The following is a 13,121-nucleotide window of genomic DNA, read 5'->3' as shown; positions in this document are numbered from 1 at the left end:
GCGTGTTATTTGATCACAAGTGCGAGACATCACAAGTGTGTGAGCAAGGAGGTTAAATTGGTGTGAGCCAGCGAGCCATGACGTCACGACAATAGATACGAGACGTTAACGAGTTATGCGAGGTATCGACTGAGATTTGTGGAGTACAATTCAAAAAACAACTATAGGTCTAATAATGAATTATAGCGCGACATGCGGACGTTGGTACGAGTAGGTTAGTCTACAAACGTCGCCTAAAGTAATTGATTTTACCCGGCAGAACGAAAGAAGGAAACTCCGCTTTTCAGTCGTCTTAGGCGCCTGTTTTTTTGACAAACAATGACCTTTCAGAGGTCAAATTGCTGTCAAGAATATGAATTGGCTGCTTCGCAGCAAAAAGAAAAAAAAATTAAAGCAACAATACATTGTTTAAACCATTTTCCAGTTAACTGTGTACAATTTACAGACATCGTGCACCCGGAAAGAAACTACAGTATCCAAACCCTGGAGTACAGTATGGTACTGTAATTCGAATCGAATCAAGCTTGTTGCTGATCCCAGAGGAAACAATAATCGTGTTGGGCTACCGGAAATGGGTAGTTAGCCCTAAGTTTGTTTTAATTGTTGACCTTGTTATGGGCGTGATTGCTAACGTACACCAAGAGGCAAGATGTTTTGTCTGTACAGTATTCAATGACTTAAAACTAATTCATCTTATCCCATAATAATGGTTGTTGTAACGTTTAGTGGAAAATACAAATTCAGTACTGTACTAAAACACAGAAATATAGTACAATCATAAAGTATCCCAAGGCTACAAAATTACCTTATTTTTTATTTATTGAACACATATATAAAGCATTACTACAGTATGTCTTTAACTAGTTTTTTATGCGGTTTACATTTACAGTATACAGTAGTATAGTCATCCACAAACGCACTCCAGTATTTTCTGGCCACAAATGAAGAATATATAACATGAACTTAATCAGTTCAGGGAGTTGTTATAAATCAATTACAACCGCAAGAAGGCATGAAGGTACTTGAAGGCATGGCACAGAATTGACGCGAAGTCTTTAGAGGTGCTAATGAATCACAGTCACATAAAACAAACAAGTGTAAAGTTTAATTTTGGAAGTAGGACAATAGAGTACTTATCAGTGGCGTAACGCCTATGCGCTCTCGTGCGGCGGTCCGCAGTTCCCCAGATTTCTAGGGGCCCCGGGGCCCCTACATTGGGTCCTTGGTCAGAAAAGAGCATTGTTAATACATAACAGAATAATGTGTCTCTGACATCGAATGTAGGACGTATTGTATTATATCCAGTGACGGCTTAAGGTAATAATAAATTTATCAAATTTGTAAAAAAGAAATAGAGATTTAAAAAAAAAAAAAAAAAAAAAAACAAAAAAACAAACGAAAACATATTAAAATTTTAAGTCAGTGCGTGCCATTTCCGGCCATCATATCTAGAGGTGTCATAATAAAGGTGGTACAGACCCTTCGTCTATGAAAGTCACTGGGCCCTCTATTTTAAATCCCTACTAGATCCTCCACTAATATATTTTTTTTTCGTCGTTAAAACAATTACAATGACAAACATGATTTAAAACACATCTAACCCCACAATGTAATTGGCGACCGTGACAGGAAAGGGCCCCAGTCTCGAAAAGCCACAGGGCCCCCCGGCCCCAGCGTTACGCCGCTGGTACTTATTACAATGTAGGTATACCGGTCATTATTAGCGAATATTTGTCAAATAATTTACAAACGATATTGAAATACATAGTCTGATACCGTAATTAATCTGATTTGACTTCTTAAAAACAAGTTTTTATTGTTTGAAACTACAAAGTACAAGTAACAATGGCTATACTGTAATAGTGCTGCACAAACTTCTAGGCCATGTTTATTTTTTGTGCAGACTTCTCTTTTAACAGACACAGTACACACCATCGTAATTACTAAGCCCTAGTTCTAACGAGTTTGAAAAATTTAATCGAACAACCAAACGCGTTTAAATCTATTGCTTCCGTAAAAACCTTTAGATAAATTATCAGTGTCCTCAGGTTGAACCGTCAGACAGCGGATGTGCCAATACTAGTGAAAGGGGGTGAGAGTAGATAAGAATCTAGTAATCAAAACACACACATTTATTCGACTAAAATTTATACACTTCGAAGTCACTTCTCATCACGTTCGGCTTGTCTCCATGTTATTTACAAAATGGTACAGTTATGAGTACGAACCTTTCCTGATCAGTGATCACATATCATATCGTTAATTTTTAGTAACAAACGCTCGTTAAACTCTTCTACTGTAAACTTGTAAGAATTTAAATTGGCCATTTAATAATTTGAATTATGAAATGAAGCTGTTACAGATTAAGCCTTATTCATTAAATATTTAAACGCAAAGTAAAATTTTCTCACATTTCCTTCTCTCTCCATTTCGTCGGAAGCGTTTGGCGCAGCGGGAACGGTTTGGTTTCCCAACCTCGAGGTTGGGGTTTCAATCCTTCGTTGTGTATTTCGCTTGTGGGCTTTGAGCAAGGCATTTTATCTGCATTGTTTCTGTCCAGTCCACCCAGGAGTATAAATGGGTACACGGTGGGGTTGCGCTAGTGTTGTATCTTGTTTCTGTTTTTCTTACATTTTGATTATCTGTGTTTCTTATTTGAATAATGAATAAATATAAAATGTTCGGTACATTAAGAATAATATATACAATAGTATCAGTATGTAGTACAGTAACATTACTTATATTACTGTATACTCAGGGACGGATTAAAAAAACGGATCGCCCAAAACGCCTCAGCAGTATTTTCGGGCGTCTAGAAAACAACAAATTTCGCGGGGGCATACCTGGCCCTGGACCCCCATAGGGTAGTGTTGTCTCGGCCAATCCCACTACGGCCCCTCCCCTCCCCTTGGACATTTCTAAATAAGCCCCTGATTGGCTAACTTCCATATCATAAAATATAAAAACGATATATCCTTGTTCGTGTTAATTAATTTATACATTAGGTCAACTAAAACATTTATTATTTCCATTTCAGAATTATTTAGAACAGTATGGATTTGTATCCCCAACTAACGCAGAAGCCGGGCGTTTGAGAACAGTGAACGAATTCACTCAAGGTATAGAAAGGTTCCAGACGTTCTACGGGCTGACCGTCACTGGTACATTGACACAAGAAACGACAGAATTGATGGAAAAACCAAGATGCGGCTTAAAGGATTTCACTGAAACGCCTTCTAATATTCGCGCGAGACGATATGCACACGTGGGAAGCAAGTGGCACAAAAATGACCTGACATATAGGTAGGATACTTGTATTGGAGGTACTAATATTTTAATATATTAGGAATATTGGAAAACTTAATATTCTTAATGGTCGTAGCCACCCTTGGTGTAATAAACAGTTGCCTTTGTCCCTGGTTCGAGTCCACCCGCTGCTCTCGTTGTGTTTCAGCTGAGGGCTGAAATACTATATAGGGCCTATCCAATAGACAACATATTTTTTTTTTTAGTTTAAGCCGTTGGAACTGTGTGCAATATGGCCATGTACACGTTAAAGAACACGGTACACTCTTCAGATAATAAGATAAAAAACACTGTTTCCCAATGCACTGTCCAGAAGTACCCCACTGTAGATAAGTCTTGGACACACCGACGTAATCCTATCAAATCACCAGAATTGCCATCCTGTCGATACAGCTACCATCAACGAGTTTAAATAACAAATTTTAATTTCTTCAACAGAATTATGATTTACTCTAATGATTTGAGCCAGTCCGATCAGCGAACAGCCATCTACAATGCATTTAAAGTTTGGAGTGACGTAACTCCACTAACATTCCGAGAAGTTGGTTCTGGTGCTGCTGACATCCTAATCACGTTTGCCAGTTTTCAGCATTATGACAGCTACCCATTCGATGGACCAGGTGGTACACTTGCACATGCGTACTTTCCTTCACATGGAATCGGTGGGGATGCTCATTTTGACGAAAGCGAGACTTTTTCTGTTTATGGAAATGAAGGTATGAATGTGACGTCTTATAAATACAATTAATCATTGAACATCATTGGACATCTATATGCCGAAAATTATTATTATTTTATTCAGAGCGGTCATTTGACGTCAAGTAGTTAAAAATCACCTCAAATCGCCTTATTTTGTGAGCAAGTCCCCCCTCACCTAATCATCGAGCTCCCTACTTAACCTTCGCGCCCTCTGACAGCCCCACCCCCTCCCCACCCAATTTCAAGAATTCTAGCTAGATATGCCACTGTTTGACTCCTATCAATATCAAAATTTTACTACAAAATCACATTTTTTCAGAAGCGGTTTGGCGCAGCGCGAACGGTTTGGTTTCCCAAATTTGAGGTCGGGGTTTCAATCCCTCGCTGTGCATTCGCTTGTGTCCTTAAGCAAGGTAGTTTATCTGCATTGCTTCTCTCCACCCAGGAGTAAATGGGTACCTGGTGGGATTGCCTGTATGTTGCCTTTGCGCCAATATGGCAGCAACACTTAAGCCTGTGGACCCAATGACCAGGGAAAACAAAACGCTTTGTAACCTAAAGGGGGCGCTATATAAATACTAAAGTAACAATAATTTCCTTTTGTAAGAAATAAAAAAAGTCCGTTATTATTTCTTCAGGTACCGATCTGTTCATTGTTGCTGCTCACGAATTTGGCCACAGTCTGGGACTGGGACACTCAGGCGTAATGTCGGCGTTGATGGCGCCATTCTATCAAGGTTACATATCAGATTTCACCTTACCATATGACGATCAGCTTGGAATTCAACGTTTATACGGTAATTTTAAAATATTCAATGTTATTTTATTGATAAATCTGTTTTTATTATTATTTATATTATTTTTTTTCTGCTCAAAGACTTTCGACTTATTACCATTCTATTGCATAGATTTTCATTTAAACAAATGGAAATGATGCTGACGACATAGTTAACTGACGCGCATCATGTCTGAATTCGTATATAAAAAATATTTGTACATACAAAAATAACCATACATTAAGTTAGACGATTGGGGGAGTTATAATATAAAATCTTACACTATTATCACTACCGTATGAGCAGAAACATTACATACAAAAACAAAGGCTCTGTATGCATTGTGATGTTGCCTATGTGTACTCTAGTGATTGTTGAATTTTTAGGATATTTGGCTATGACAGTGAGCATATAACTTCATGTTATAAATCCGCAATTAATCCCAAGGGAGAACAGTAACTCTGGCCTTTGATAGAAAAAAAAAATTAGCTACACTCGAAATGGATGCATTATTAGTGTTAACCCTGGAGATTTTACACTCGGGAACAATGAAGTTTGTTCAGTCTCGTGTATATTAACCATTACTGCATTTGCAGGTTCGAAGCCCAGAGAAGAGGTCCCAACAAAAGCACCAACTAAGGCACCAGCGGTTGTTACCAAACGGCCAGATATAAATATACCCGTAAATCCAGAGAAACCAGTAACGCGTTTACCACCGGCTCCACCAACCACTACTAAACAAATTACCCAGAAACCTGTCGTGAACGTAGATACTTGTAACAAGGGATACGATGCTATAGGCTTCATAAGATCAGAGTTATTCCTTTTCAAAGTAAGTTATTTTTATAAACATTATTGAATTATTATTGTGGTGTATGGAAAAATCTTGTATAAACCATTTCGGCCATTAATAGAATAATAAAATGTCGATGTTATATGTACTCACTATAAATATATTTCTTCCGTCTCCCGGAACTCTTCAGTATAACTGAGTAGACTCAAAGAGTATAAATAGAACAAGTTTATAGCTAAGTGAGTACATTCAACATCGTACTATACAGTATTATTATTATAATATTAAGGGCCGAAATGGCTTATACTGCACAAGACTTTTCCATAATCACAATATATGTATGTCGACTTGTCAAGATAATCTATCTCGCCATGTCGACATGATATGTATATTATGTCGACTTGACAACATAATTATCTTGACAAGTCGTCAAGTCGAATGGCACTTAGGTGCTTCCGTACACTCGGGAACAATGAAGTTTGTTCAGTCTCGTGTATATTAACCATTACTGCATTTGCAGGTTCGAAGCCCAGAGAAGAGGTCCCAACAAAAGCACCAACTAAGGCACCAGCGGTTGTTACCAAACGGCCAGATATAAATATACCCGTAAATCCAGAGAAACCAGTAACGCGTTTACCACCGGCTCCACCAACCACTACTAAACAAATTACCCAGAAACCTGTCGTGAACGTAGATACTTGTAACAAGGGATACGATGCTATAGGCTTCATAAGATCAGAGTTATTCCTTTTCAAAGTAAGTTATTTTTATAAACATTATTGAATTATTATTGTGGTTATGGAAAAATCTTGTATAAACCATTTCGGCCATTAATAGAATAATAAAATGTCGATGTTATATGTACTCACTATAAATATATTTCTTCCGTCTCCCGGAACTCTTCAGTATAACTGAGTAGACTCGGGAGACTGAAGAAATATATATTTATAGCTAAGTGAGTACATTCAACATCGTACTATACAGTATTATTATTATAATATTAAGGGCCGAAATGGCTTATACTGCACAAGACTTTTCCATAATCACAATATATGGTCCTAACCGGAGTAAATGTGATGGTGCAACAGATGCAACATTTATTAGATTATTATTTATTATAAAGCTTTGTCTACACTATCAAATTTCATCAAAGAAGCGTCACATAAAATGAATTGAACACGTTCAACTTTTTTTGATACAATTTGATAATATGTGATATGACGTCACTGAACCTTATATGGGCATATCACATTTTTTTTCACATAAAATTTGATAGTGTAGACAAGGCATTATAAAAGTTATGTAATCGATTTTGGCAATCCTTCTCGGTGTGTTATATAACTTAAGTCTTCAGTCACGAGTGGCAATTATCTACCATTCTTTGACATCGCGTTTTTCGTTTTTTCAAGCTGTTCAGGGTCTGTTTAGTGTGCCTACATATATAATTAAAATCATATCAATATACATTTTCCAGGTAAACACGTTTATAAATAGTTACTAGTGAGTACTTAACGAGGTACGGTACTTAGTAAGTATTTTAATTACTTTATTTGTTGTATTTGTTGCAAAACCTGAATTAGTATTTGGGGACGTCAGAACTGAAGATTAATTGATATGATTTTTGTTTTCACATTTAATTATCTACGTTTTGTTTTACTTTTTAGAAAGATAAGTTTTGGAGAATGGATATGCAGGCTTACCCATACGAAGGTTATCCTCTACCATCCGATAGTTTTTTCTTCCATCTACCAAGCGACATTGACGCTGTATATGAGAGAGACTATGATGGAAAGATAGTGTTCTTCAAAGGTGATTAATAAAGTGATTATATAGGGCAGTTTGACCAAGGCATACAAGAAATTAAAGTTCCTGTTGCATTATGACAATAGTATGTTCATCCCACATAGAACAATTTCGAGTATCTTAAAAATATTCCTAAAAATTAAAATACCTGTAATATAAAACAGAACAAAAACCTCCAGAACATTATTATTATCAGCAAAAATATTTCTCCTATCGAAAATGTGTCATCATTTGTTGGTATTCTGCGCCTATTACACTTATTCGATATTATTATTAATGATGAACTCTTTGTTGTGAAATTTAATTAAAACATTTAACTACTCGTTTAGAAAGATATAGGCCTAATAACTTATCAACTTCCATTAAAAGACAAATCAGTTTTCGAAGATAAGGCATAAAAACTTTATTACGAAAACCTTTAAATTGTTTACCAGGCTATATATAGTCAATTAGACTCCACGAAAAAAATTACGGTACCCTATATGCAATACATACTTTTTAACTACTGTATTTCTTAATTTAATCTTTTTGTATTTGGTAAACAGGTAAAAAATATTGGGAATACGCTGGAAACAACCCTGAAGATGGCTTTCCTAAACTGATCAGCGAACTCGGAAATTTACCAATTAAGATTGACGCCTCTTTAAGTTGGGGAAACACAGGCAAAACATACTTCTTCAAGGGAAAAGAATATTGGAGATATGATGAATATGATAAGAAAGTTGACAAAGACTACCCGAAGCTGATTAAAACTAACTGGGGAGGTGTTCCAGCTTACCTTAATGCTGCATTTAGGTGGAAAGACGGTGAGTTTTCCAATCACTTGCACTAAATACATAGTCCCGGTAATCTTGGCTTGTATTTGGTATTGTGCTATACAACACTACTTAATTTTCATTCATCTATACACAACGTTTCGATCATTAAAATAAAGGCCGATAAATTTCAAGCAGAGAAGCCTTAATACTATGCTTAATGTTGTAAGGCTTGAAGACTGCTTAATTTGATTTAGCAAGCCAAGCCAGTATTTATGAGTCAGAAATAATTTTCTTTTACAAACTTGTAACGATGAAGCTTGACCAGTTGAATACGATTGCTATTCAGTAAAACGTTTGTTAAAAGATAATTGATCACGAGGAATATTAACTGCTGTATTCACTTACAGTATTATTTTTTTGGCTAACTCAAATGTTAACGTCATGCATTTAGTGAACCCGCATTGATTTTATTTAGTGCTTGTTAAACGTATATAAATACTGAGCTCTATAACGTGTGGGAATATGGCTGCTCATAATAACGTCACTAGTCAAATACGGTATACGTTATTTATGGACTACTATGAAGTTGAAACGTAATATTTCCCTTTTAAACAAACTGTACATTATACAAGTAAAAATTAAAGGCTTGTGGCATTATTAAACTTTTTATTTTTTATATTTTCCACAGGATATACTTATTTCACTAAAGGAAGACGTTTTTGGCGCTGGAATGAACGAACTGGCAAGGTGGATCCTGGGTACCCTCAGTTATTTGGTACAGAGTGGCTGGGATGTAGTGCCAATCTAATGCTGCCTGAAGGCAATGACACATCGATAATAGCTAAAAATATTAATAATGGCGGAGTCCGAAATACATTTACCAGCTTCAACGCAATATTAATTACCATAGTAACATTCCTCGTTCAACAAGTCTTTCATCGGTACTCATGAGGTTTTTTTGTAACTGTAAAAATATTAGGTTAAGTTTCATATGTTAATAACTTTTGTACAATTTATTATTTATGATTTAGAAAATTTTGTAATCTGTTGTAGAAAATTGTTAAAGATAGTAAAAATGTTTTTCTGCAACTGGCAAATATAATTTTCGAAAATATCTTTTCGAGAACGGTCGATGAGGAACTGCAACAAAGATTACAATTCTCAATCAATTACATTGAATGTACTTGTAAGTAAATGTGAGAAAAATGCAAAGTGATGTTTATTTTTAAGATTCTGAGGAAGTTTAAATCAAAAGAAAGCATAACACCAAAGAAAGTTTCAGTGAATGATACGAAATTTGTGACATTGGCAAAGTAATATATTATGTACTTGAGGGAAACGATGGAAACACAATTCGGATTTTTTTTTTGTTATTACAGTATTGATTTTAATGAGAAAAACCATAATTTAATATGATTGTATTTATGTATTTATACTTCATATATTTATTTAGTAAAGTTTGCTCATAATGGGCATTTTCGCCAAGCTCCGCCATTGGATATTTTTGTTATGGCGTGGGGCGTTTTCAGCGAAGTTACATAACTTGCGTGTTTTTGAGACAGGAGCGTATTATGGCAAGTGCTGATTAGTTACGTGCAAAGTTGATTGACAATAAGGAAAGATTCATTATTATAAACTCATGTTAAATATATACTGTCTGTCTTTTATTAAAAGTACAGTTAGAATGACAATAATTTTCGTTATTAATATTGTTATTATATATAATAACAATATTATATATATTTTCATTATTCTTTTTATATGAAATAATATTGTTAAATTATTTAATTGAATTTTTCCAGATTTAGCCAGACAGTATATCTTTAAAACGTAACTATTCCGTAATTATAATTAAGGTTATTTAAATTTATGTTCTATATATTTAACACAAGAATCGTGTAAGCAATTTTCAAAGTTTTTGAAGATATTTAGAATTCAGCACCGTTGATTTGTATTGAGTTCTGTATTGTATGACAGACATTTAGGTATGATTCGATTTTACATAGGCCTTATTTTACAAAGAATGTGCCTCGCAGGCGAGGGATAAAAGAAATTGCAGAACGAATGGGCGGGATGTTTTAATACTCTACATGCAGTTCATGAAAATCTGTTAGGGGATATAAGCAGGATTATTGATGTTTATTATTTATACTTCAGTTTAAAAACATCATCTTAGCATTTACTCTTGGTGAATACTAAACGTACCTAATAAATCATATTAATAATATGTATAAATAAAAAAATACTGTAATGTAATAATCATTTTTGTATAATAAATTAAATTTAAACTACGTTGCGTTAGTTTGAACTAATTTTTGATGAATAGTGAAAAAGAGTAGTGTAAAAGCAAGGAGCGCTAATGGATACAATTTACATTTACATATATATATATATATATATATATATATATGTATATATATATATACATATATATATGTATAGGCCTATACATATACATATACATATATACATATACATATACATATATGGAAATGGAAGTAGTGAACTGAATTGATAAAAGAGACAATAGGCATATCATTTTCATTTAATTACTACATTTATTACCCTGGTAGGACAAATCATATAAAATTCATCCTAATCATGGCAGCAATAGGCTATCCATATTATTACATTATTCAGTAACTTACAATCTACAAAGATAAACAATTCCTTTTATTTGAACTGGAATATTTCATATAATTGATACTATGTTTATAATAAAGAAGCATTACAAAAACACAAACATTGCAAAAAAGAACAAAAGACAAAAAGAAATAACTGTCAGAGCCTAGGAGAGATAATATATCGCTTGCTAATAGTAAAGGCCTTCCCAACAACACAATCAAAACAAACAGATATCATTGAAATTACAACCTAAAGATTATTTCTTCTTAAAAAATTGTACGGAATCAGAATTAATTATGTTGTTAAAAGGGCAATTCCATTGGTATGGGAAAAATGATAGTTGATATGCACGAGTTTTTGGAACCACGAAAGTTGTTGATAGGCCTATGTAGCAAATATATTGTGAAGTAGCTCAAACTAAAAGTTAATATGATGATCAGTGTCGGACAAGAGTTTCCAACTCTTAATTTAAGAAACAAATAACAACAATAGAGTTTAAAAAAAAAAAATACGTTCAAAATGTTTTCTAACCGACCATCTGGCAAAGCCATAACATTTTGTACTAGCTCAAAATGATGATAGAGATGGTGGTCTATCTGTAAACTTGCGGCAATGGGTCCCCACTCTTCTTGATCCGCCACTGATGACGCAGTTGTCTTATTATTTGTAATATCTTAGATTGTTGATGATGCTGTGTGTAGCCAAAACTGTTCAAAACATGACTATCGACAATACAAACGCGAACCTTAATTGTGCGCCCTCTATTGATACCGAAATCACTTCGAAACTGAAACTGAGGAAACTTTGAATACAGTATTATAGGCCTATGCTGGATCATGTTAAATATGCTGATTCTTTTCTGCTTTGGATCGAATTTGTAAATTTGTCTCATGTTCTTGTAATTGCTGTTCAGTAATAAAGAATATCAGACGTACTACAGTACAATTAATATTGTAAGCTACATTACATGCTATTATTTTTTTATTTATTTCTAATCCTTCGAAAGAGGAACTGACAAAACTTCAAGGGCTTTCGCAGATAAGCAGAAGTTTAAAAATGTTATTAGGAGACGTGACTATCTACTGCACTGCCAACAAAGGCATCCACGATCAATATCATTAAAAATGTGTGTGGGCTATTAACGTTCATTCAATCTGTTCGTGAATATTGTTATAATGTATTCATAATTATTTGCCTCTTAATACTGTGTAGTACCTGGTGATCCTTGAAGTTGAACGTATACTGAACTATGATATAGGCGAATGTAGGATATACATATTTATATATTCGAGTCCATCTCAAAGAAGACTCTTTTCGTAGCTCTTATAATCGTAGAAGTTTTGCCAAAGTGAACGCAACTATGACAATATGTATACTGTAACTCGTTAAAGAAGCTGGATTACCAGAAGCACAGCCGAGCCAATCCTCTCCAAAATTTCTAGGGTAAATAGTTTCGTTTACTTGGTTCAGGCTGACGTCAAACTGCCAGTATCGAGTGCCCTTTACGAAGTAAGTATTTCCTACATATGACAAAAAAAAAAAAACAAACAAACAAACAAAAACATGTTACATACAGTCGGTTATATACTATAATAACGTTTGATTACATAACAGAGAAACAGCCCTTCACAATAGTCACAAAAGTAAAAGAAAGAAATAGTAACTTGCGTCAACATGTAGCACACTGTTAATTAATGATCAATTTCAAATTCCCTTTCAATTCATTATTTTCGTTTCGTTGGTGAGGCACATCATAGAGAAAATAGAATGGGCACATAACGCCAAGTTTACATAAAATTGCTACACACAATTGCCGGCAGCCTTCAGCAACACTGATTGGTCGGTCAAATGGAACGTCAGCAAAGGGTTTACGTGGCCTGGATATCACGGTCTACGGAGAGCTAACATTAGGAATATCGAACGTTCTCCGAAAATTATCATGTCAGCATAGGACTGTGACACTGACAAAATTTCACTATTTTGATAATTAACAATATGACATTAAAAAACATACCATCAAGCCATCTAAATGCTGCATCTAAGTCATCGGGGACGCCAGGCCATCCAGCCGCTATGCTTCTTGGGTAATTGTCATCCACACGTCCACTTGGTTCATTGTAGCGCCAATATTGACTTCCCTTAAAAAAGTATGTGTAACCGGTATCACCCCAATTCAGCGCTGCGTCAAGGTCGATAGGTAGATCGCCGAGGTTAAATATGGAGGTGGGAAATCCGGGTAAAACGTTATTTCCGTTGAATTCCCAATATCTATCACCTTGAATACATTTTAAAATAATTATATTTGATACTGACGCTTTATCCACACTATCATACTTTACATATATAGGCCTATATATACAT

General features: G+C 34.8%; 2 protein-coding genes across 2 annotated transcripts in view; one reads left to right on the top strand and one right to left on the bottom strand.

The window, feature by feature from the left end:
- Positions 1-10,426, top strand: part of LOC117110040 (matrix metalloproteinase-24-like) — a 14,219-nt gene extending 3,793 nt beyond the window's left edge. Inside the window, exons 2-8 of the mRNA XM_033252607.1 lie at positions 3,038-3,303; positions 3,745-4,022; positions 4,644-4,802; positions 5,378-5,613; positions 7,239-7,383; positions 7,923-8,183; positions 8,824-10,426. Of these exons, the coding sequence (XP_033108498.1) occupies positions 3,038-3,303; positions 3,745-4,022; positions 4,644-4,802; positions 5,378-5,613; positions 7,239-7,383; positions 7,923-8,183; positions 8,824-9,086 (1,608 nt within the window). The 3' untranslated portion in view covers positions 9,087-10,426. The remainder of the gene's footprint in view (positions 1-3,037; positions 3,304-3,744; positions 4,023-4,643; positions 4,803-5,377; positions 5,614-7,238; positions 7,384-7,922; positions 8,184-8,823) is intronic.
- A 247-nt stretch (positions 10,427-10,673) lies between these two features.
- LOC117110050 (matrix metalloproteinase-16-like) overlaps positions 10,674-13,121 on the bottom strand; it is a 5,905-nt gene continuing 3,457 nt past the window's right edge. The window contains exons 6-7 of the mRNA XM_033252624.1: positions 12,775-13,035; positions 10,674-12,280 (exon numbers count right to left, since the gene is read on the bottom strand). Coding sequence (XP_033108515.1) covers positions 12,084-12,280; positions 12,775-13,035 — 458 coding nt within the window. The 3' untranslated portion in view covers positions 10,674-12,083. The remainder of the gene's footprint in view (positions 12,281-12,774; positions 13,036-13,121) is intronic.

This window comes from Anneissia japonica, unplaced genomic scaffold, assembly GCF_011630105.1.
Source record: "Anneissia japonica isolate Jap-2015-1 unplaced genomic scaffold, ASM1163010v1 scaffold287799_len804019_cov200, whole genome shotgun sequence".
NCBI lineage: Eukaryota > Metazoa > Echinodermata > Crinoidea > Comatulida > Comatulidae > Anneissia > Anneissia japonica.
This window is presented reverse-complemented; position numbering and strand designations above follow the sequence as displayed.